Consider the following 25,706-nt stretch of genomic DNA (forward strand, 5'->3'; position numbering starts at 1 on the left):
GAAAGGTTAGTGACATGAAGCTGTTTCTCTCTCCAAACTGCTGCCTCACTGACATAATACCTCCTGCATTTTTCCATTTTATTTCAGATTTCCAGTATCTGCAAACGTTTACTTGTTATGAACTCACTGGCAGAGAAGGAAACCTTTCCTCTCTATTCTAATCGATTACTGACCACGGCACTAGTTTCTCACCAACTTCATGCTCTCAAATTTTCAATCTCGGTCAACTCTTCAAGAATGTGCTGTGTACTTTTATTTGAACAAACAGAGAACATTAATCAAAATGAAAGATTATTATTTGTAGTGAAAATTAAACTTCAGTATTTTAGTTCCATTGCCACTTATCATGACATAATTCTCTTTCACATTATTCTCTCTGATTCTTGTTTAAGAGACATATATTTACAAACACTTTTATTTCTGATGATCACACACAGTTTGTTCAAGATACATTATTTACATTTAGCTAAAATACAAAAATATAGTACAATTATTTTACATTTAGATTGTGCTGAAATACATTGCATACATATTACATAATACACAGCAACAAATCACACTCCATTGGGCAGTCCATTTAACATTTTTCAACAGAAGTTCCCTCACCCCAAGGAGCATACTTTACAAGTTCCAGTGGGCATTTGTACATTGCAAAGTTTCACTTACCCAGTTTCTCCCTGCTTTAACGCCCTGCAAAATTTCCTTCAGTTAGGTGGGACTGTGGTGTAATGCATAGCTATGCATGGTCTTTCTCCAAACTAGTAGTGATCAATGCAAGGCCATCACATCAATTAGCAAACTTTTTTCATGCACATTGTATTAAAAGCAAACAAACAAACAAACAAACATCACTTCATTCAAAGACTTATTCCATGAAAAGCATTATAGGGTGCTCTAAAATTGCACTGCCAGGCTGCCACAGAAAGCTATCTACATGACTGAAATTAAGTGGTTTTTTTTCCAAGGGTGCTAAGTATTTCTATTATTGACCTGGGAAAAAAAGGTGCAGTGATCTTTTGTATTTACTTCACTATATTTTTGTTCTCCAATTTTCTTTTAATGAATGGTTTTCATTTTACATTAATGTCTGTTCGTGAATTGCCTTTATAGCAGTCTGAGAAAATGACAGCTCATTTTGCATTTGAGAAACAGGACCATCTGAAGCTGAAATGCAAATCAATATGCCAATATATTTTTGAGATAAAGGCAGAAGTGGTGTTCGATCTCTTAAAAAAAAGCTGGATAAATCCACAGGGCCTGCCAGGATATACCCCAGATTATTGGAGAGGCAAGAGATGAGATTGCTGGGGCTCAACCAAAAAGTCCATGTATTTTCCAACCACAGGTGAGGTCCCTGAGGACCTGGAAAGTAGCTAATGTTGACATTTATTCAAGATGGAAACCAGGGATAATTCTGGAAATTACAGACCAGTCAGTCCCATTTTGGTGGTAAGGAATCCACTGGATTCTGAGGGATAGAATTTCTGAGCATTTGGAAATGGCTTAATTAGGGACAGTCAGGCTGGATTTGTATGAGGCAAGTTGCGTCTTATTAACTTTATTGAATTTTTTCAAGTAGATGAAGAAGGTGGCTGATGAAGGTAGAGCTGTGGATGTTGTCTACATGGATTTTAGTGAGGTGTTTGTCATAGTAGGCTCATTCAGAAAATTAGAGTACATAGGGTCCATGGAGAATTGGCCAATTAAGTTGGGAACTGGCTTGCCCATAGAAGACTGCCTTTTCAGTGGTCAATGGGACTTCTTTTGGCTGGAGGTCTGTGACCAGTGACGCTCTGCAGGGATTCAAGTTGTGACCTCTGCTGTTTCTTGATCTATGTAAGTGACCTTGATGAAAACATGGATGGGTTGGTTAGTAATGTACCACTAAAATGTGAGTATTTTGTATAGTCAATGTTCATAATTTAATCATCCAGGGGGACTGGAATGCCAAGGTGGATGCAGACGCACTGTAAGACTGGAAGGAATTCTGTAGCCTCTCCTGTAAGGCCATAATAAATGAGCGAGGATTTTGCCTAATTGAGTTCACCAGCTACAGCAACATGGTGCTTGTGAACACTCTTGGAGAACACAAGGCATCATGACACTGGACCTGGCATGCACCCAATGCAATACATCATAGCCAGAGTGATTACATATTGGGACAGAACTGGTGTCAAGAGAGCCACAACAAGGATGTTCCCAGGTACTGATATTGGAAGAGACCATGACTTGGTGATAATGAACTTTTGTATCAGGCTGAAGAAAGTCAAGAAGCCCACAAACACCAGAATAAAATTCAATTTGGAGAGACTGAAGGAACCCTTCAGTTACAGTTGGTGGAACATTTGCACCACTGCTAACGCTTAACGAAGATGCTGAAGTGTTGACAGCTAATTTCAATGAAGTGATGACAGAAACAGCCAATGAGATACTGGGAAAACACCTCCAGACAACTCAACCCTGGGTAACAGAGGAGATCCTGGAAATGTGTGACACTAGAAGAGACCTGAAGAAAACTAAGAACGCAACAACAGGAGCTGTAGCATGCAGAGAGATTGGAAAGATCAGGAAAAACATGATCAAGACCAAGGATGAATAGATTGAGAGACAGTGTAAAGAGATGAAGATAACTTGAACAAGAACAGCAGGTGAGCATTCCAAATTGTGAAGGATCTTACTAAACAGAGACAATCATGAGTCAGTACCATTCAAGACAAAGAAGGAAAGTCTCTCACAGAAGATAATGACATTCTCAACAGATGGACTGAGAATTGTTCAAACCTTTACAACCAACAGACCCAAGGAGACCCCAGGATACTTGTAAGCCAGGAATCATCAAACAATGATGACTTTCCAATTCTGTGGGAAGAAGTAGAAGCAGCCATTAGATCACTGAAGAACGGGAAAGCTGCAGGAACAGCCAACATCCCGGCTGAGCTGATTAAACATGGAGGAGAGACACTGATAGACATCCTCACTAATAACAAAATCCTCACTGCAACAAAATCTGGCAGACTGGAGAAAGGTCAACACCCTGGACAAAATCAATCATCATCACTCTCCCAAAGAAAGCTAACTTACAGCAGTGCCAGAATTATAGAACCATAAGTCTTGTCAGCCATGCAAGCAGTGATGTTGAAAGTCATCTTGAACAGACTGAAACCACAGGCAGAAGAACTAACCGCCAAAGAGCAAGCTGAATTCAGAAGTGAAAGTAGTACAACAGGACAGATATTCAACCTCCGAGTATTTTGCGAAAAACACAACCAACATCAACAGGACATCTTCCATATGATCATAGACTTCAAGAAGGCATTTGATAGGGTGTGGCACAATGTACTCTGGCCCATGATGAAGAGATACAACCTGGGCCAGAAGCTGATCAAATCCATCAAGCAGCTCTACACCAAACCTAGCAGTGCGGTACTTGTTCAAGGCACAGTTGGAGAGAGGTTCCACACATCAGTTGGAGTCCAACAAGACTGCCTTCTTTCACCCATGCTGTTCAACATTTTTTCTGGAGCAAATAATGACAGATACCCTGGAAGACCATATCAGCACAGTCAGTATTGGAGGACAGATCATAACCAACCTCAGGGTCACGAATGACATTGATGGGCTGGCAGGAAGTGAGGACGAATTGGTCTGCCTTGTGAACCATCTAGACGATACATCTACCAGATATGGCATGGAAATCAGTGCAGAGAAAACCAAGCTGATGAGAAATAGTGAGGAGACAATCACAACAAAAAATCAGTCAGCTGACAAGAACTGGAGACTGGCAAATGGTTCAAGTGTCTTGGCACCGTCATACAAGGACAGCACAAACAACAGCAATGCTGCCTGAACTAAAACCAATCTGGAGAGGCAATAACATTGCTCTCAGATCCAGTTTGAAACTCCTGCATGCACTTGTGCTCTCCAGCTTCTTGTATGCATGCAAGTCATGGATTTTGACAACAGAAATGCAAAAGACCCAGGCATAGAAATAAGATGTGTCAGAAGGCTCCTTGACATCTTCTATACGTCTCAAATGATGAAGTACAAAGAATCATCACCCAGCACACAAGACATTACAATGATCTACCATCCACAGTAAAGAAAACTAAGATGGTATGGCCACATAACAAGATCAAGTGGACTCTCAAAGACCATCCTTCAGGGAACAGTGCAGGGGAAAAAGAAAAAGGGGCAGACAGAGGAAGAAATGGACAGACAACATTGCAGAGTGGAATGAGGGAGCTTTGCTGCAACCCAGACACTTGCCCACAACCCTGAGAGATAGAGGCAACAGGTGTAGCACTCATCCGTACAGCGCCCCTACGACCCTGGTGGGTTGCAGGATCCGTAACTGTAATGCTAAAATGAAGTGCTAAATGTTTCATTTTGCTCTAGTTAAATGTTAAAAATCACAGACATTAAAAAATACAATATGGACGTACTGGGGTAAATGATGAAGCGTGTCATTGTTGCCATCTGTTATGAAACTCACTCAGTTATCATTTCTGCTCACATTGACACTGCATTCCAATTACTACAGCAATGGTGAAAGCCAGCATTCACATTTAAGTCAAATGTTACTTTCCATAAACATGCCACTACTGTTGTTCACCCCCGAATGACAAGCATCTAACATTTGTCTACATAGGCCTGAAGATATTGAGAATTAAAGTAAGGAGTCATTGCACACTGCACAATTAACCATCATTAACAAATAAATTGAGCAGGTTACATTAGACTCAGTGGTCACCTCTGATAAATATCCGTATCACACAAAATCAGGCACAAATCCTACACTGTAAAATTTACAATTAACAGGGTTTTTTGTTTTATATGATGCTGTTTAATGATGATGTATAAACCATCACTATATAAAATGTTAAAACATATAATGCTTTATTTTAAATACACTCCATTCAGTCTAATAGAAATTATAAAAATGGTGGAAAAAAATCAGAAACTGCCGGAAATACATAGGTGAGATCTGTGGTTAGAGAAACAGAGGTAATAGTTCAGGTCAATGAAATTCCATGTGAAGATGTGAGATGGGGTCTGAAATTAATGGGTGTTACAGATTTCTTTTTGACCTGAAATGTTAAACTTTTCTCTCCATAGATATTGCCTCATCTGAGAGTTTCCAGTATTCTACAAGTTAATTTCATTTTGCCATCATTCCCTTTTTTAAAAACTTTGTTTATCAACTTTTTTCAACTTAAAATGTGATTTTTTTTTTGGCAGATTGTTGATTATGGAGAGGAAAATAATTATTCTCCGGACTTCCACAAATGTCTTCCTTGTGTGTTTCTGTAATAGTGACCAAAAAATTAAAGAGCTAGAAATTCTTCATTCGGAAGATGCATGCAAGAATTGGTCCCTTTCAAATTTACAAATAAGGCCTGATTGGTATAATTAACCTGTGTCATTTGAAGTCCTTGCCAATGTAAATAAATTTGTCCGAAGCACCTAATTGACACCACTCCACATGCATGTACCTCATCCACATGGGCAACACAGGACAAAATTGTTGAAGTGTGCTATGCACATACTAATCACTGATCATATGCAATAATCAGGTTTTAGATTAATTCATTCAGTGTATATCTGATTTTGCCACAGAAGACAATTTCTAGCCCTCATTGTTCCAATTGCTGATCTGATCTAGAAGTATTAAGTTGACATTTGCCAGCTCAAGTTGCAATGAATATCTTTGAGTTTGCTAACTGGTAACATGTTCTATGAGAAATACAAACTTGTTAACCCAATTATACTAATGAGATCACATATTACACTAAATAGTACACAAAGTAATCTAATGAGAAATGCTTCAAGTTGCAATAGAGGAAATTAACCCCCTTTTGCTCTTATTACGTTCTCAATCTGTCAAGGGTTCAATATAGTTTTTGATGTTATCTTGATTCTCTAATATAAGCTTATTAAAAACAAATAATCATTTGTTAACTGAATCAAATAGCTGCACATCTGCTAAAAATTAGCATACTACTGAATATAATGTAAAACACAAAACTCACATCTGATACAGAGCTGACAGAAGCCCCATAGACCACAATAATCAGTCAGAAAATGACTGCGACTACCATAATATATTTCATGCAGAAAATGGGGGCAGTGAGAAGCAATCTGAATTTGCAGCCATAGGATTCTCCAGACAAACAAGAAATAGGATATGTAATTAGCCTAAATACAGCAAAATTGCATGGATTTACAGCAGATGGACTGTACAAAAGTCACTTTTAGATTCAGCATTACAGTTATATATGCAATCAGTGGGTCAACTGAGCATTTTGTTAAACTACATACTTAACCATTCACACTATCCATACATTAGGTAGTTATTTGCAGTTGTGTGAGTTTCACATGGGAAATATTTTCATGATTGTCTGCATTCTTAAGCACAAAATTTAAACTGGTCAATAACGAAACAGACAATAGATTATGTAAAATGAAACAACAACACAGCTATGATCTGCTTTTTCACCGTTTTTGAAAAACTGAATAAGAACAAACATTGATCTTTAAGTTGCAGCTGGCAGGGCCTTCGGAATGGCATGAAGTACATCTAATACAAATTAACATTGCTATCGTTACAAAGCAGACTGCAACAATCTCATGGGAGCACCATGGAATCTCATTCTATTTGTTACAGCATTCTTCCAAAAAGTCAATGAATTAATTCTGGTTCTTGCTGCTACATCAAAGAACTTCCTAAAAATACATCTTTCGTTAACTATCAATGTTGTGTTCACAGGCACTATTTTTCATTTTGTATTTTATTCACCTTATAGTATTCTTCATTCTCATGGAAGGTGAGCCACCCTAATTTTTATCCACCGCAAAACAGAACTAGTTAGTTCTAATTTGTCTGGGAATTCATCATCTTCTGGATCATTTCTACTGTAGCCGCTGATGTTTATGTTATAGATGAGTAAATGGCAAGAATGGAATTATGGGTCTCATCTTCATTCCAGATTCAAAGGGGACCTTTAGTTAGTAGTCCAGTCTGTATTAGATATTGTCCATTCTAATAGTCATCATACATATTTAAGTCTGTGAAATAAGTGTTGGAGAAAGACTTTGGATGCAGATGTGGGTTGAAGTATTTATTTCGTTCTTCAAGAATCAAGTTATTTTTATTGTAGGCCTAGAGAATAAAGATATTGCTCATTACTATTTTATGCACAGTAAGACTTGTAATGTACACAAATACCACTTTAAAGGATTTCACCTTTTAAATCTTATGTTTAAAACTAGAAATTATTTTCAACCTCCATCTCAAAAGCTTTTCTTAAAGTCAGCAACTATGACTCTTTTTGCAAGGCGCACAGAGTTCCTGAATTCAACCCTGATCATGTTCGGATGGCTTTGGCAATCTAGAAATTTTGCAGTTTAGAAGTAAATCTGATACCACAATGTTCTCCAAAATTCCATGGCATATTATTAAACATTTGCATAATTCACTTACCCCAATCCAGCCTATTAATACATACCCCAATCAAAATTTTGAATATTAATCCCCAGAAAGCTCCTACAAGTACTTCTTAAAATGTAAAGACTTAAATGCATTTTTCCCTGAATTGGGTCATGGCAATCTTCAACTTTAGTGACTAAGAGATAAAAGAGCAGAATGAACAGACTGATTTGCATCCTACCAATTTGAGATGGAAAATTTCACAGAATATTACGTAATCAGCTCCTTCATTCCACCTGCCAAGTCTAATGTTGCTTTCTTTGTATTATAAAAGGACAAAATTATTAGAGAACACCAAATTATGCAAAAATTATTCAATTTCCAGTTAAATAATTTTCATAATTGGGATGAAGTTTTCTTGGTGCACAATGCTCCTTTAGTTTAACCAAATGCATTAAGTACAGCCATTTCTTAAGTACAATTCATTAGTAGTTGTTCATAATAGAAAATAATATCCCTAACATTAAAGATATTTCTATCCCCAAGGGTTTTATGAAAAATATGCACACTGCAAGTATACTGTGTTTCTTTTGTTTCTTGCCTTCACAGTAGACCATTGGGGTTTGGTAACTTCAAACTGGATTATTTGCATGGAATTATATCAACTAACTGTAAATTATATGGTAAGAAATTAAAGGATGAAATTCAGAGTTGGAATATCTTACCTTAATGGCTTCTACAGAATCATATTTATCAAGTTTATTGACGTGATTTGTAATGCTGGTGTTGAGGGGAACTGCAGAAACTGGATGGATGACAGTGGCATCGTGGGACTGCCGTTGATACCGCTGGCAGTAAGTATATACGAGTAATGTTAGCAGACAGCCTAGGATGGAACAACTGAGTCCCACAGCAATCATATGGAACATGTTGAATTCTGCAAAGAATGTTTAAAAAAATCATGTAAGTATTCTTTAAGTGGGGTATGGAATGGTTTGCAACTTCTCTTCAAATTGCTAACTAGGAATTCAGTACTTACCACCACATCTTCTCTCCACTGAACTGGTCTTGGCAATATATACTTCTGAGGAGATAATTTTAAAATGTTATAGTTGCTTACATGAATAAAAATGCATATTTGAAGTGCAAGTGTTACAAAGGATTCTCAAAAAACGTTCTCCCAGAGGGCCAATGAGTTTATTCAATTGAGCCACAGATCAAGAAACTTCTGTCTCTGCAGTCATTTGAGTTACCTGGTCCTGTTTGTAGCAATAGTAGAGTAGGACATTGATATCACTATTACCCACTGCATGAATTGGTGACACTCCCAGAATGGAAGAACATGCTGAGGTCATTCCTTTCACAACTTTAAAATTCCTAAAGCATTTTAAAGCTAATGATTTGTAGCACGTTCACTGTTAATGTGTACAGAAGGTGGCAGAAGGTAACACACAACAAAATCACTACAATGAGACAATGACAACATCTGTTTTTAGTTATGTAGTTTAAGGAATAAGTATTGGGGAATTCCTTGCTCTTTGAATGGATGGAGGAGTGGGCTCGAGTACGGTTGTGTAGCAAGTCAATACCTGTTCACAAGGTGAACATATCCTATCACATTCTCCACTTGGACGAGGTTGATGAAGCCACCCAATTATGCAAGATTACATTCCATCAAAAGGTAGAATGAAGCTGCTGAGAAAATGAAACTTTTTTACAAAATTATTCATTTCAAGAATGTAGGCTGAGCCAGTATTTAATAGTATGCCCTAACTGCCCTTGAGAAGGTGTGATGAGCTGATATCTCGAACAGGTAGAGGCCTAACGTTCCACGCCAGACCACATTTTGGGAAATCTGATCACTTGGCTATCCTTGTCCTACCTGCCTACTGGCAAAGGCTAAAGAGCAAGACTCCAGAGACAAGTACATTGAAGTGCTGGTCACAGGAGGCAGACCATTGGATGTGGGATCACTTCGAGTTGGTGAACTGGGCTTTGCGCAAGGACTCATCAGAGGAACTGAATGAATACACCACTGTTGTCACGGACTTTATAGACACAGTCGTAAATGAGTGTGTCCCAACAAAATTGTTCAGAATCTTCCCCATCTAGAAGCTCTGGATTAACCACAATCTGCTGAGGGCCAGATCAGAGGCATTCAAGTCTGGTGACGAGTAAAATACAAGAGGAACAGGTATGATCTCTGGAAAGCCATCTCACGGGCCAAGTGACAATTCTGAATTAAACTTGGATCACTAAAGGACACTTGACAGCTGTGGCAGGGCTTAAATGCTATCACCTCTTATAAAGTGAAACCAAGCAACATAGGTGACAATAAGGCTTTGCTTCCAGATGAGCTCAGTGCCTTCTATGCTTGCTTTAACCAGCAAAACATGAAGTAACCCTCACAAATTCCCACAGCCCCCGATGACCCTGTGATTTCAGTCCGAGGCCAACGTGAGAGCATCCTTTGGGGGGGGGGGGGGTGGCAGTGTAACTCACGCAAAGCATCTGGCCCAGATAGGGTACCTGGCTGAGTACTAAAGACCTGTGCTGATCAAATGACTGGAGTGTTCAGTGAGATCTGTAATCTCTTGCTTCGGCAGGCTGATGTACCCGCCTGCTTCAAGCAGGCTTCAATTATACCAGTGTCCAAGAAGAATGTATAATCTGCCTCAATGACTATCTTCCAGTACCACTTACATTCACTGTAATGACGTGCTTTGAGAAGTCAGTGATGAAACATATAAACTCATGCCTGAGAAGCCACTTGGATTCACTCCAATTTGCCAACCAGCACAACAGCTCCATAGCATTGGCTCTTCCGTCAACCCTGGAACATCTGGACAGCAAAGGTGCATACATCAGGATGCTCTTTATCAACTACAGTTCAACATTCAATACCATCATCCCCTCAAAACTAATCAATAAGCTCCAAGACCTTGGCCTCAACACCTCCTTGTGCAATTGGATCTTTAATTTTCTCCTTTGTAGACCCCAGTCAGTTTGGATTGGCAAAAACGTCTCCTCCACAATCTCCATCAGCACAGATGCACCACAAGGCTGTGTGCTTAGCCCCCAGCTCTACTCCTTTATACTTATGACTGTAAGGCTAAGCACAGCTCTCATGGCATAATGAAGTTTGCTGGCAACACCACTGGCATAGACCAAATCAAAGGTGGTGACGAATCAGCATTTAGGAGGGAGATTGAGAATCTGGATGAGTGGTGCCATAACAACAATCTCCCACTCAATGTCAGTGAGAACAAGGAGCTGATTATTGACTTCCGGGAGAGGAAACCCAAGGTCCATGAGCCAGTCCTCATTGAGGTATCTGAGGTGAAGAGGGTCAGCAACAATAACTTCTTCAGTGTTATCATTTCAGAGGGTCAATCCTGGGCCCTACACACAAGTGCAATTAGGAAGAGAGCACTAAAATGCCTCCACTTCCTTAGAAGTTTGTGAAGATTTGGTGTGACATCTAAAACTTTATCAGACAGGATGAAGAGATCAATACTCCCCAATGCCATTCGGCTTTACAATTCAACCGCCAGGAGTAAGATATGTTAAAGTGCCGGGGTTAGGACTCAATGTATTTAAGTAAACTACTTAAGAACTTTTTAAAAGCTATTATTAATGCTTTTTGAGAGGGTGATTTTTTAGATGCATATCATATTTTTACTGAGTTAAGTATTGTATGTAATTAGTTTTGCTACAATAAGTGTATGGGACATTGGAAAAAATGTTGAATTTCCCCATGGGGATGAATAAAGTATCTATCTATCTATATGTGGTGGAAAGTATATTCTATTGGTGCATCACAGCCTGGTGTGGTAACCTCAATGCTCTTGAATGAAAAATCCAACAAAAAGTAGTGGATACGGCCCAATCCATTACAGGTAAAGCCCTCCCCACCATTGAGCACATCTATACAAAGCACTGTCGCAGGTAAGCAGCATCCATCATCAGGGACCCCTACCACCCAGGACATGCTCTCTTCTCGCTGCTGCCATCATGAAGAAGGTACTGGAGCCTCAGGACCCACATTGCCAGGTTCAGGATCAGTTATTACCCCTCAACCATCAGGCTCTAGAACCAGTGGGTATAACTTCACTCAACTTCATTGTCCGCATCACTGAACTGTTCCCACAACCAATGGGCTCACTTTCAAGGACTCCTCATCTCATATTCTTGATATTTATTGCTTATTTTATTTCTTTTGTCTTTTGCACATAGCAATTTGTCTGTCATGTTGCATGCAGTCTTTCAAAAATTCTATTGTGTTTTCGGATTTACTCAGTATGCTCACTATATAAAAGGAATCTCAGGGTTATATATGTCGATATATATGTACTTTGATAATAAATTTACTTTGAACTTGAGGTGCAGGAATGCCTACAATCATATTAAGGAGAGTGTTCCAGGGTTTTAACCTGACAATGGTAAAGGAACATTGATTCATTTCCAAGTCAGTCTGCAGCTTGAAGGGCAACTTTAGACAATAGTGTTTCTATGCTTTCTCTGCCCTTGTCTTTCTAGCCGGTAGCGGTTGGGCATTTGAAAGGCATTGTCTAAAGCAGGGGTGTCAAACTCATTTTAGGTCACAGGCCGGATTGAGCAAAATGCAGCTTCATGCGGGCCGGATCAGTCGGACGCGTGCGAACGCAGCTTTCGTTGCCTCCATTTTTTCAGCCTGCTCTCATGTGTCTCAGTCTCTGCTATAACTACAAAGTGTTTCACTTTACAAATTCCGTTTCTTATGAAGAAGACTGCCGAATAAACACTAAAAACCCTGAAAACCTGGTACCTGAATAAACTCAGCATTAGCCATATCATACGCCATAGGCGCTTCGATTACTGGGGCCAGCTTTAATAGTAATTAGATATTATCTCGCGGGCCAAAGATAATTCCACCGCGGGCCTTGAGTTTGACATATATGGTCTAAAGTGTATTCGTGACAAGGTGCTGTGCATGCTGTGGATGGTACAAATTGCTGCCACTCTATGGCAGCAGTGGAATGGGTGAATGTTGCATATGGGGTGTCTTTCAAGGAGGCTGCCATGTCCTGCATAGTGTCAAGCCTCTTGGACGCTGGCAAGTGGAGTGTATTCCAACACATTTGTAGCTTGAGCCTTGTGTATAATGGACAAACTTTGGATAGTTAGGTAGCAAGTTACTTGCTGCAGGATTCCTCGCCTCTGACCTGAAACTGCACACACCTATTGCAGTCCAGTTTCTGTCAATCGTATCTCCCAGGATACTGATAATTGGGGATTCAGTGCTGATAATACCATTGAATATCAGGGAATGAAAAACAGAAAATGGAGTAAATTTTACTCTGGTGATTTTTATTCCAATAAATTATAATTTTAAAACTCAAAATCACATCATAACTAAGCTAATATTATATACAGTATATGTATTTGTAAAATTGTAATTTGCAACTGCATAGCCAAGACTTATAATAAACATTTCAAAATATAATGGAATTATGAAGTGTAATTCAAGAGCTAAACTTGAAAAATAGTTGTTTATATTCAGGCTTGTTGAACTAATGTTTGCAAAACTGTGATCAACCAAGGATTACTTAGCAAGGAACTAAATTGGAACCTGCTTACACCAAGAATGTGCTTGTATCATGTTTGAACAGATGACAGTTCCATTTCAGTCACGGCAGCTTTGATTTATGATTAGTTGCAAATTGTGCAGTTGACTCCATTTGTTACAGAGATAGCTCTGCTCAGCTAATTGTCTGATTTGAATCTGTAGTGGAAGCTTGTCAGATTTACCAGATATGTTCCCACATATTGGAAAATGAGATTGACTAGGTACCAGCATCAATATATGTTCCACTTTTGTGTGTGTTTGATTTCTCCTTCATTCTAAGTAATTTTTACCTCCCAAATTTCAAATTAAATGTTATTCACTCAACATCTGCCATAAACCAATGGGATGGAGCATTTCACGTGAGTAACCTCCAGACACATTATTCAAATGGGCAATATAAAACCTCTTAGCTTCTCATTTTCCTTCTGACCTATATCATTGTTATCTGAGTGATTTGATTGCAAAACATACAACAAAATGGTTCTATTTGTAGCTTATAAAAAGACAACTCACAAGAGGTATGAACTAGTACTGGAAAGGCTTATAATTTCTTCTTCCAATCTCTTATGTAGTAATTCTAGGCCACTACTCAACTTCTCTCCAGAGTAGCATGGTTTAAATTAAGTGTTCAGTAGCATATTAATAAGGAGGAGGTTAAATATTGTTCAGCTCCTGGACTTGTAATTATAGTCATCTCATGGAACTCCAAGAAATATAGAGGTTGGACTAAAACTTAGAGTTTTGAGCAAACAGTGGAAGGAAATGACTATCTTGAAAAAGTTATGACCCAATCATCACAACTTAACTCTACTTCCATGGCATCCTTTATCACTACTTGCAAGCTGAACAGCATCAAACATAACTCAGCATCATATCTACAAGAATACAGCAGACACTAAATACACCTCTCCATCTACAAGGATCAGCATAAAGAGTGTGATGTAATGTTCACCTACTCATATGTCACTTTAGACCAGGGTTCCCAACCTTGGGCCCACGAACACCTTGGTTAATGGTAGAGAACCCCTGCATTAGACCATTCAGAGGGTTGAATACATGAATTTACCTACCTAATAACACTACAATAATCGTCACACCTGTGATACTCTAGGAAGAAAACCCTCTACCATCTACTTAGGAAAATGTGAGAAGAGGAATAAAAACAACTTTGTCAACATTGAAACAATGCAAAGTAAACACATACATAAATGTCTGATAAATGGTAAAGAGATTTCTGAGTTACAGCTAAGTAAATGTCACCACAGAAATTTGCTCACCTTGAAATTGGACTGAAATGTCTAGTGAAAGAAAACCAGTATTTTGGACGTATATCCCCTTTGAGTAATGTCACTTTCAATAATACAGACCTCACAGCACCAGAAACCCAGGCTCAATCATGTCCTTTCATGCTATCCATGTGGAGCTTGACATCCAAGACTGGATGAGGAAGTGGAACAAATGCACATAGAACATGAACAGGCCCTCAATCCCACAATGTCCTGCCAAATAAGCTAATCCCCTCTGTTCATATCCTTCCATTTTCCTCACATTCATGTGCCTATCTAAATGTCTCTTAAAATTCTCTAATGTATCTGACTCTACCAGCACCCCAGACACCTACCACTGTGTGTAAAATAAATTGTCCCTCACATCTCCTTTGAAATTACCCCCTCTGGATTAGATATTTCAACCCTAGGAAAAATAAACAGTCTGTCTACTCTGTCTATGCCTTTCATACTCTTACAAACTTCTATCAGATCTCCCCTCAGCCTCCACCACCCTAGAGAAAACAACCCAAATTTGTACAACTTCACGTTCTAGCACATGCTCTCTAATCCAGGCAGCATCGTGGTAAATCTACACTGCAACCTCTCCAAAGCCTCAACATCCTTCCCATAATAGGGCAGCCAGAACTATATGCAATACTCCACCTAACTAGAGTTTTATAAAGTAACATAACTACCTGACTTTTGAACTCTATGCCTCAAATAATAAAGGCAAGAATGCTATATGTCTTCTTAACTATCCTATCAACCCATGCAGGCACTTTCATGGAGCTATGAACTTGGACCCCAAGATACATCTGCTCATCAACACCATTTAACCTACCAAGGTGCAAAATTCCTCATTTGGCCAAGTTAAACTCCATCTGCTACTTCTCTGCCCATATCTACACCTGATCTATATCTCATATTCTTTGATAGTCTTCGATGCAATCCACACCACCACCAATCTTCATATCATCTGCAGACTTACTAATCAACCCATCTAAATTTTCATTCACATTATTTATATATGTCACAAACAGCAGAAGTCCCAGTACAGGTCCCTGTGGAACACCACTAATCACAGATCTCAAGCTAGAATAAGTCCCTTCAACTACTACCCTGCCTTTTATGGGCAGGTAGTTCCAAATTCAAATGGGCAATTCACCAATCTCATACATCTTAATCTTCTAGATGAGCCTCCCATGACAGACCTTGTCAAACATCTTACTAAAATCCATGTAGACAATGTCCACAGCTCTACCTTCAACAATAGCCCTTGTCATCTCATTATGAAACTCAATCAAGCTGCTAAGACATGACTTGCTCCGCACAAAGCCATGCTGGCTCTCCCTACTTAGGGCATGGTTTTCCAAATACTCATAAATACTATCCCTAAGAATTCAATCCAATAACCTCTCTACCACTGATGTGAGACTCGCCAGTCTATAATTTCCAGGATTATTCCTATTTCACTTCTTGAACAATGGAACAACATTAACTACTCAACAGTCCTCTGGGACCTCACCTGTGGCTCCACTTACCAGCAATCTCTTCTCTCAATTTCTCAATAACCTGGGGTATATCCCGTCAGGACCTGGAGACTTCTCTACCTTAACACTCTGTAAGAGACACAACACTACCTCCTCCTTTACTTTGAAATGCCCTAGTATATCAATACTCTCAGCACTGATCTTCTTATCCTCCACGCCCTACTCCTCAGTAAATACTGATGTAAAGTACCGCTTAAGGGCTTCAACGCACATCCTCCACATTCCAAGCAAACATTCCCCACTTTATACTTGAGTAGTCATACTTGTTCCCTAGTTAATCTCTTACTCTTGATATATGTATAGAATACCTTGGGATTTTCTTTAATCCTACCTGAAAAGGTCCTTTCATGGCTCCCCCTGGCTTTCCTAATTTCCTTCTTGAGTTATCTTCTGGCTTCTTTTTAATCCTCAAATGCTCTGTTTGATTCTAGTTTCCTAAGCTTTACATACTTTTCCTTTTTCTTCTTGTCTAAATTCATCACCTCTCTGGACATCCAAGGTTCTCTTACTTTGCCATCCCTGTCTTTCTTTCAGACGGAAACATACCTGTCCTGTACTCAGTGCAGTTGGTCTTTAAACAGCCTCCACACGTTGGATGTGAACTTGACCATAAACAGCTGTTCCCAATTAACTCTCCCTAGTTTCTGCCTAATACTCTTGTAATTTGCCCTGCTCCAATTTAATATTCTCCCACAAGGTCCGTACTTATCCACATCTATATCTATCTTAAAAATTAAGCGGTTGTGGTCACTGTTGCCTAATTGCAGACCCACTGAAATATCGGTTACCTGGCCAGGCTCATTACCCAACACCAGGTCCATTACAGTCTCTCCTCTTGCTGGACTGTTTACATTTTGAATTAAGAAACCCTCCTGGATGCACCTAACAAACTCTGCCCCATCTAAAACACTTGCACTAGGAAGGTCACAATTTATATTAAGGAAGTTGAAGTCCCCATGACAACAATCCTATTATTTTCATACCTTTCCTTAATCACCCTACATTTCTGTTCCTCAACATCCCAGTTGCTTTTGTGGCGGGGGTGGGGGGTGTCTGGGGGTCTGTAGTATAACGCCTTCAAAGTGATTGTATCCTTATTTTTGCGTTCTACCCATATAGACTCAATGGACAAGCCTCCATTATGTCCTCTCTGAGTGCAGCTGTTATTGTCCCTGATTAGTAGAGCAAACCACGCCCTCAAACCTCACCCATCCATGTACATATCCAAACTTCTCTTAATTGTTGCAGTTGAACCCCATGAAGAGATGTGCTTTGGCAGTGAGGGTGGGAGGATGGTGTGTTGGGGTCCTGGAATTCAGACAGGGTGGTGAAGCCAGTTGGCAAGGGACTGAGCGGTGAACTGGAGGCCTGGGATGGACAGTTAGAGGAGCGGGGGAGGACTTCTGGTGGCTGTAATGGAGTAGGTTGCAGTAGCTACGTACTCCGAAATTATTCGCTTACTTTGCTGTTTAAACCTATCTCGGTGAGAGCACCATGAGTAGAAAACACTCTAGAAAAGAGGTTACTTTAGAGACTTTGGCTGAAATGTCTCAACAAATGTCAGAGAGACTCAAAAAATTGGATAAACTAGATGACTTGGAATCCAAGTTTGACTTGTTACAGAATTCCTTCGACCTGGTTAAATCTGAACTGAAAACGCTTAATCGGAAACTTGGAAGTATACAGCAGACTGTGAATGACCATGAAATTCGTATTAAGCTACACGAAGAATCTCTGCCGGTGTTGCAGAAGGATATCGAAGGTTTCAAGAAAATTTCTAAGGAACAACTTTAAAAATATGACGCGTTACTGAAGAAACTGACAGATTTGGAGACCAGGAATCTAAGGTACAATATCAGAATTCTTGGGCTTCCTGAAAAACTGGAGGGTAATCAACCTATCGATTTTTGTGTTCAAATGCTGAAAGATTTATTCCCTGATATATCATCGGAACTACCAAAATTTGAGCGCGTTCACCGAGTTACCCCACCTAATTGGGATCCTACCAAACCTCGCTCTATTATCATTTGCTTTTATGACTATCAGATTAAAGAACAGATCCTTCGTGAATCAAGGAAGAAACGCATATTACAATTTCGAGATCAATAATTTTGGATCGTTCAAAATTATCCACCGGAAGTTCTAAGAGCTAGACAGGCTTTTAAAGAGGTCATGTCTGATCTTTTTAAGCTTGGCTGTCGCCTTTCTCTCAGAGATCCGTGTAAACTCAAGGTTACTACTTCTGACAATAAGGTTCCTTGGTTTACGAAGCCTGAAGAAGCTAATAAATTTTTACATAGTCTCCATGCTTAAATTCAACCTTGAGTTGCTTTATGTTAAATGTTTTAATTTCAGGTGTTCAATCAAGTAATTGGTGCTTTGTTGATAGCAAGGTTTCTTGGTTTTACGAAGTCTTAATCATTTGTTTGATTAAGTAACTGGCGCCTTGTTATCTTTCAAACTATGCAAAATATGCAGGCAGACTGCATCTATTTTCTCTTTTGCTGTTTTCCGCCTTTATATGGGTCCTCTAATGTTACTTTCTCGCAGCTTTTTTTAAACAAAATGTTATATTCTCTCAGTGTTATGTTGATTTTTACCTTCCTTTTAGTAATTTGACTGGAAGTAATTATGTAGGGTGTACATGTAGTAATTACCGAGGAATGAAACTATGGGTGTTTTGCTTTACTTTAAATTCATTCAGATTTTTCCTATCTTTTGATTATTTATACACCTTTCGGTCGGTCTTTTACTGTTTTTCGATAGTATACAATATTCTATATTTCTTTTTGCTGGTTTTTGGTTTTTTCATTATTTAGCCATTTTGTCATTTTGTTTTTTTCCCCTTGAATGCCTTAAATTAGTCATGTAGGAAGCTATCTAAACCGCTTCCCTTTCTAACTATTTTCTATTTGTTTCTTTACTCCTTTTCTTTGCACCCGCAAGTATATGTTGTTTTACTTATTGATTTTCCTTATTTGTCTTTCCTTTTTACCGAGACTAATACTTGTATTTTCCCATGGTTTTTTCTCGTAAATAGTGAACTTATTTACTTTGATATTTTGTTTTTGTATATATATATATATTTACAATCGTTTATTCAGCACAGCTATACATATATATTTTTTGGAGCCACCGGAGTTTTGGGTTGGGAATGTTAGAATTAGTCTTCAGCCTCCCTTGGCTGATTTCTCTCTTTGGGGGGAGGGAAGGGGGAAATGGGTTCTTCCAGAAAGCTGATTGGAGGTTTTTACTGTTTTATTTATTCACTATTTACATGTCTGTGATTACCTTTTATACATTACTAAAGGATACTTGATGGATTCTTTTATTAATATACTCAGCTTTAATGTGAAAGGTGTAAATAACCATGTTAAACGAAATAAAATTTTTTCTTATATCCAGAAACTTAAAACTCATATAATCTTTCTCCAAGAAACCTATATTCGTAAAGATGATATTTCACGCTTTTTCAAAGGATGGAAGGGTATACATTTTCACTCACCCTCTCAATCTAGATCGAGAGGCGTCTCTATCCTGTTTGATCAGAATGTATCCTTTATTCAACATAATGTAATTTCTGATACAAATGGGCACTTTGTTATTTTTTTCGGGTAGTCTTGAGAATAAACTAATCGTATTTGCGAATGTATATGTTCCAAATACAGATGACTCCTTGTTCTTTGAACGTCTTTTTTCTTTTCTGCCTGATTTGAATCAGTATTCCTTAGTGATGGGTGGAGATTTTAATTTTTGACTTGACCCTATATTAGATCGCTCTTCAAGTAAAACCCCTGTCACTAATAAATCAGTCCTACTTTTTAAATCTTTTCTATTTCAATGTGGTATTCTCGACATGTGGCGTTTTTTACACCCCCAAGAAAAGGAATATTCATATTTCTCTCAGGTTCATCATATGTACTCTCAGATTGACTATTTTTTTATAGATAGAAACTTGCTTCCACTGGTTCAATCCTGTGATTATAAGGAGATTGCTTTATCTGATCATGCACCTGTGCTTCTGGCTTTAAAATTACCTGTTTACTCTGTACCAAATAGAAGTTGGCGTTTTAACTTATCATTGTTATCGGATAAAAAAAATTCTAAAATTTTTGGAAAACCATATTACTTTTTTCTTTTAAAGAAAATTTTAAAGGAAATACTGCTGGTACTATAGTCTGGGATACTTTTAAAGCATATATTCGTGGAGAAATTATCTCTTACTCTACCTATATAAAGAAAAAAGCAAAGAAAGGTCTGACCTAGCAGCGATATTTAAAGATCTTAATTGAAAGTATGCCCTATCTTCAGATCCAACTATATATAATAAGCGTATTGAAATCCAATCCAAGTATAATCTTCTGCTGACTTACCCAATTGAATGACAGCTGTTGAGAGATAAAACTCAATTTTACATTCACGGGGATAGAACAGGTAGTTTATTAGCCAATCGCTTAAAATCTTTTACAGTTAATCGTCAAATCACAGAAATTGTTAAAGATAATGGTACTAAGATATCCAACCATTCTGAAATTAACAACATATTTAAAGACTTTTACCTTAAGTTGTATCAGTCTGACTCTTCTTTAGATGATACCTATATGAATGCTTTTTTCAGTAATATTAACATTCCTACATTGTCTGCTGATAGTCTAACACAGTTAGATCAGCCTATTTCCAATGAAGTTGTGGCTGAGGCTATACATGCTTTACATTCTGTTAAGACCCCAGGACCTGATGGCTTTCCTGGGGAGTTTTATAAAACTTTCACTACGTTACTTACACATTATTTATCCTCTGTTTTATCGGAGTCCTTTAAATCAGGTAAACTCCTTCAATCTTTTTATGAAGCTTTTATTTCTCTTATTCTTAAAAAAAATAAAAATCCAGCTGAATGTTCTTCATACAGACCAATCTCTTTATTAAATGTTGATGCAAAAATCTTATCCAAAATCTTAGCTCGAAGACTTGAAAATATTTTACCATCTATCACATGACCTGACAGGATTTATTAAAAATCGTTACTCACATTTTAATATACATCGGTTATTGAATGTGATATATTCACCATCCAAAAAAATATCAGAGTGTATATTATCCTTAGATGCAGAAAAAGCCTTTGATAGGATTGAATGGAATTATCTTTTTAAGACCTTAGAAAAGTTTAATTTTGGGCCTAATTTTATTTGTTGCGTTAAATTAATTTACTTGTCTCCTACCGCTGAGGTCATTACTAACTCTCAAATTTCTAAGCCCTTTAAATTACAGCGGGGAACTAGACAAGGTTGCCCTCTTAGTCCTTTACATTTTGCTTTAGCTATAGAACCCTTAGCAATAGCATTTCGAGAATCTAAGGACATTTCTGGTATACTAAGGGAAGGTATGACTTATAAAATTTCGTTATACGCTGATGATATTTTACTTTTTATCTCTAACACTGAAACTTCTTTACCTTCGGTTCTTTCTTTAATTTCCCAGTTTAGTTCTTTTTCAGGATATAAGCTGAACTTACATAAAAGTGAGCTATTTTCTTTAAATGACCTAATGTCATCAAATGCCAAATTTCCGTTCCAAGTTGTTACAAGTCAATTTACATATCTAGGTGCAACAATTACTAAAAACTTCAAGAATTTATTTAAAGAAAACTTAAACCCCTTATTGAATTATGTGAAAAAAACGCTTTCTAAATGGTCTCCTCTTTCTTTATCCCTAATTGGCTGAACTAATTTGATTAAAATGAAGATTCTTCCTAAATTTTTATATCTTTTTCAGGCCTTACCTATTTTTATTCCTAAGACCTACTTTGATTCTTTAGATTCAATTTTAACATCTTTTATTTGGAATAATAAGCAAGCTCATTTAAGTAAAGTTTACCTACAAAGAAATAAAGAGATGGGTGGATTAGCCCTACCCAATTTTAGGTTTTACTATTGGGCTGCCAATATAAGGAATATTACTTTCTGGTCTTGTTATATTTATCGTAAAGATTGCCCATCATGGGTCTCCTTAGAAGTTAATTCTGTAAAAAATTCCTCTATTGTCTCTCTTCTTGGATCATATTCTTCTTTTTCAGCAAATAAAATAACAGATAACATAATTGTTCAGCAAACTTTAAGGATTTGGTCTCAATTTAGGAAATTTTCTGGTTTAGCGAATTTTTCATTATCATCTCCCATTCTCCTTAATTATTTTTTTATCCCTTCCATGACTGACAAAGTCTTTAAGGATTGGGATGAACTAGGTATTAAGTGTTTTTGGGACCTGTTTATCTCAGGATCTCTTGCTTCATTTGACCAATTGTCAACTAAATTTGCACTCCCAAAAGCACATTTTTACAGATACCTTCAAATTAGAGATTTCTTACGTTTCCAATTAACTACTTTTCCTATAGGTCCTGATAAAAATTTACTGGACGATCTTTTAAATTTAAAACCTTTTGTTAATGGTTCTATTACCGGTATCTATAACTTGTTGATTGAATCTAGACAAGACTTATTAAATAAAATAAAAAAAACTTGGGAGTGTTATGCCTGCAACCCACTCCATTGTGAGAATCGCAAGATCACTATTGGGTTGGGTCAGGGGACCCAGGAAATGAGAGAGAGACGTGCAGAATGCCTCGTTCCCCGGCGATGTAAAGCCACGGGACATGGCCATTGTCTCTTGGAGACACATTTGTGGATTGAGATGTTATGCTACGTGAATGCCCTCAGGCAAAAGTGGGCTGGGTGAGAACGAGATTGCATCATCCCAACCTGATTGACATCTACAACCCTGCGAGTCAGGATAAAAGAGGGTCTGTAGGAACAGCCCCTCAGACGCACCAGAAGAAACGCTAGCGATCCCGTAATAGCGGGAAGCCATTTGAAGGAGACCACGTGCGTTCAGTTCCGTTGCTTGGGACTGGTGGCTGGAACCATGGAAAACGGCTTTTAGCTAGCAACGGGGAAATCAACTCCCCCGACTCAAAGGACTGGCATCATAAAAAACCTGGGCAAGTTTAAACCGTCTCTCTTAAACCCAAAGAGCTGCAGCTTGAATGACAGTGACTTTTATATTTCCATCGGACAATACATTATCCCCTAGACAACGATAGAGCTATTTCTTATTGATTATTATTATACCCGCGCTTTTAGAGTTAGTATTGACGAAGTATATTATCTGTATGTTTGTATTGATATTATTTTGTGACTTTTTATCAATAAATACGGTTAAAAAAATAGTACCATCAGACTTCAACTGACCTCTCTATCTTTGCTGGTAAGTGACCCAGTTACGGGGTACGTAACAGGAGGATGACCTAAATTGTCAGATTTCTGATGATAGATGGAATAAAATTCTTAAATAGGTTAATAAATCATCTTTCTGTGCTCATCATTCTCTTCTGCAATTTAAAGTGGTTCATAGAGCTTACATTTCTAAGCAGAAGCTGTCCAGTTTTTATCCGAATGTTTCTCCACTTTGTAATAAATGTAACTCTGCTGATGCCTCTTTAATTCATATGTTTTGGTTTTGCCCTAAAATTTAAAAGTTTTGGCGGGAAGTATTCCATACCTTCACACAACTTTTTAGGGTCCAATTTGACCCAAATCCCCCTACTGCCTTGTTTGGTATTATTGCAGATGAAGATATAACTTTAAATACTTCTAACCTACAGGTTTTAGTTTTTACCTCTCTTTTAGCAAGGAGAGCAATCTTGCTTAAATGGAAGGAGCCTATCCCTCCTACACATCTTCAATGGCTAAGTGATATTATATCTTATTTAAATTTAGAAAAGATCCACTGCTCAGTCTTAAATTCGAAACAATCTTTTTATAATATCTGGGGACCTTTCCTAAATTACTTTTCCAATTTATAAAGTTTAACAGTGCACAGACTTTTATGTATATTTTTATCTTCTCTTCTTAAGCGAATATGTTTTCTTTTCTAATTTATCCATTATTATCCATCAGCTTTTTTCTTTGGTAGTTGGTAGGGGGTTGACTTTTTTTGTATAATTTTTTTTATGATGTATGACCTATCTTTAAATTTTTGATTACAGAGTGGTATACCTTTATGTGTTATGCTATAACATTTTGATCAATTTTATCACAATATATGAAAGTACACAAGTTATATTGAGATGTATCTATGTGTTGCACTCTGTAAATCTTGGTTTTTTTTAATGAATAAAGAATAAAAATATTGTAAAAAGAAAAAGAAAAGAGGAGCGGGGTGGGTAATAAGTTGCTGGCCCTTTCAGGCTGTATCAATGCAACCCAGACTGACCTAAGCGCCAAATGCTACAGAACAATATGAACTCATTATTCATGGTGGTGTCTGAAATGAGCAATGCATACGGAATGATATCACAACGCAAGCTTCTGGGGCAGAAAACTGCTGACCTGTACAAAATGATGCATAATAGGAAGATCCTGGTGACCCAACCCGAGAAACATTATAATTGCATTCCACTCGGGGGAAAAAAATCAATTTTCATTTGCACAATGTTGAAAAGTTAGGTTTTTTTTTGCAGATGATTTGCTAGGTCAGAATTGATCATCCTGAACGTTACTGCTGCCTTTTGATGTCATACTGCTGCATTGGAGTGGGAATTCAAGTGTGTGCCCGAGGAGAAGGCTTGTTTTGATGTCACACTGCTGCATTGGAGTGGGAATTCAAGTGTGTGCCCGAGGAGAAGGCTTGTTTTGATGTCACACTGCTGCATTGGAGTGGGAATTCAAGTGTGTGCCCGAGGAGGAGGCTTGTTTTGATGTCACACTGCTGCATTGGAGTGGGAATTCAAGTGTGTGCCCGAGGAGAAGGCTTGTTTTGATGTCACACTGCTGCATTGGAGTGGGAATTCAAGTGTGTGCCCGAGGAGAAGGCTTGTTTTGATGTCATACTGCTGCATTGGAGTGGGAATTCAAGTGTGTGCCCGAGGAGGAGGCTTGTTTTGATGTCACACTGCTGCATTGGAGTGGGAATTCAAGTGTGTGCCCGAGGAGGAGGCTTGTTTTGATGTCACACTGCTGCATTGGAGTGGGAATTCAAGTGTGTGCCCGAGGAGAAGGCTTGTTTTGATGTCATACTGCTGCATTGGAGTGGGAATTCAAGTGTGTGCCCGAGGAGGAGGCTTGTTTTGATGTCACACTGCTGCATTGGAGTGGGAATTCAAGTGTGTGCCCGAGGAGGAGGCTTGTTTTGAACATCGCCCATAATTTTTTATAAGTCTTAAGATAAATATGAGTAGTTAATTTTACAAGAAAACTAATCATATTTAACGATAAAGTTTGGGTTAGCTTTAGGAACACATCTCCTCCTGACAGTCTACTTACCAGGGATGAAATTGGAGTCATAGGTACAGGCTCTGCTCTCACTGCTGTTCTCAGAACACTGATAACCCACTGGAAATAATATTTTGCAGTGGCGAGTACGTCGTTGTGAACCTGATACCCCACACTCTGACCATGATGACCACTCTGACCAGTTATCTACATAGGAAGGTAAAATCATAAACATACTCTCAGCATAAAGTGAGCAATAAATAAGTAATGTACCATTCTGAAATACGTTACTGATAGTTTTCAAGTGCTTCATCTCTTTAATATTGAACAAAATAAGTAGTAATGGATGACATAATACTGTCTAACCATTTTGATCAGCAAGGAATATTCAAATTATAAAACCTCAATGTATGAACTTAGAATCCAAATTAACTGAAAGTTTCCTCTGTGCTGACTTTTGGGTTTCAATTGTAAATCTTACTCAAGTGCGTGCCCAGTTCTCCTGGGGAGTCTGAGGGACATCAGTGAAATACTTCTACCACAATGCTGTCCTAAAATCTCAAATCCATCATAATTTGTGTAATTATG

The 25,706-nt window shown here is 38.2% G+C and overlaps 1 protein-coding gene across 4 annotated transcripts in view; it reads right to left on the reverse strand.

The window, feature by feature from the left end:
• Positions 1-224: 224 nt before the first annotated feature.
• Positions 225-25,706, reverse strand: part of sema5a (sema domain, seven thrombospondin repeats (type 1 and type 1-like), transmembrane domain (TM) and short cytoplasmic domain, (semaphorin) 5A) — a 231,904-nt gene continuing 206,422 nt past the window's right edge. For 3 of the 4 annotated variants that reach the window (XM_073054249.1, XM_073054250.1, XM_073054252.1), the window contains 4 exons: positions 25,170-25,325; positions 8,466-8,510; positions 8,152-8,363; positions 225-7,159 (listed from right to left, as the gene is read on the reverse strand). In XM_073054249.1, the coding sequence (XP_072910350.1) occupies positions 7,040-7,159; positions 8,152-8,363; positions 8,466-8,510; positions 25,170-25,325 (533 nt within the window). In that variant the 3' untranslated portion in view covers positions 225-7,039. The remainder of the gene's footprint in view (positions 7,160-8,151; positions 8,364-8,465; positions 8,511-25,169; positions 25,326-25,706) is intronic. The other variant, XM_073054251.1, reaches the window with a different exon arrangement.

The sequence above is a fragment of the Hemitrygon akajei genome, chromosome 8 (genome assembly GCF_048418815.1).
Source record: "Hemitrygon akajei chromosome 8, sHemAka1.3, whole genome shotgun sequence".
Lineage (NCBI taxonomy): Eukaryota > Metazoa > Chordata > Chondrichthyes > Myliobatiformes > Dasyatidae > Hemitrygon > Hemitrygon akajei.